This window comes from Nanorana parkeri, unplaced genomic scaffold, assembly GCF_000935625.1.
Source record: "Nanorana parkeri isolate BGI_ZX_2015 unplaced genomic scaffold, ASM93562v1 scaffold5175, whole genome shotgun sequence".
Taxonomy (NCBI): domain Eukaryota; kingdom Metazoa; phylum Chordata; class Amphibia; order Anura; family Dicroglossidae; genus Nanorana; species Nanorana parkeri.
Window position 1 is genome coordinate 4,678 of NW_017311435.1, and position 429 is coordinate 5,106.

Here is a 429-nt window from a genome sequence, read left to right on the forward strand (position 1 = left end):
CACCTCCACGGTTGTCTTTACTTTAAGTCGGCGTTTCAATCTGGAGAACCCTTTGAATCCCATCTTCTCGGTGGCGGCCATGGCGGCCCTCAGCAGTTTGGGGGTCTCGGGTCTCGGGGGGATGATGTGCTGGAATCCTTTTGCTGCCGGACCCTCGTCTCGCGGCTTGCTGCTGTTTTTCAGCATTTTCCTGCCAAAGAGAAAAAACAGGGACAGGGACTGAGCGGCGTCTACCGGCCTGACCGCCATCTTGTCTGTATGAGGCCACACCCACCAAGATCCGGTGATATCCCAATCAGCTCTGGGGGTCTCAGTGTATATACAGCTCTGGGGGTCTCAGTGTATATACAGCTCTGGGGGTCTCAGTATATATACAGCTCTGGGGGTCTCAGTGTATATACAGCTCTGGGGGTCTCAGTATATATACAG

General features: G+C 53.8%; 1 protein-coding gene across 1 annotated transcript in view; it reads right to left on the reverse strand.

Annotated features, from left to right (window-relative positions):
- The window catches only part of LOC108804103 (cyclic nucleotide-gated cation channel beta-1-like), a 644-nt gene extending 457 nt beyond the window's left edge, over positions 1-187 (reverse strand). Inside the window, exon 1 of the mRNA XM_018575864.1 lies at positions 4-187. Within this exon, the coding sequence (XP_018431366.1) occupies positions 4-186 (183 nt within the window). The 5' untranslated portion in view covers position 187. The remainder of the gene's footprint in view (positions 1-3) is intronic.
- Positions 188-429: the final 242 nt, after the last annotated feature.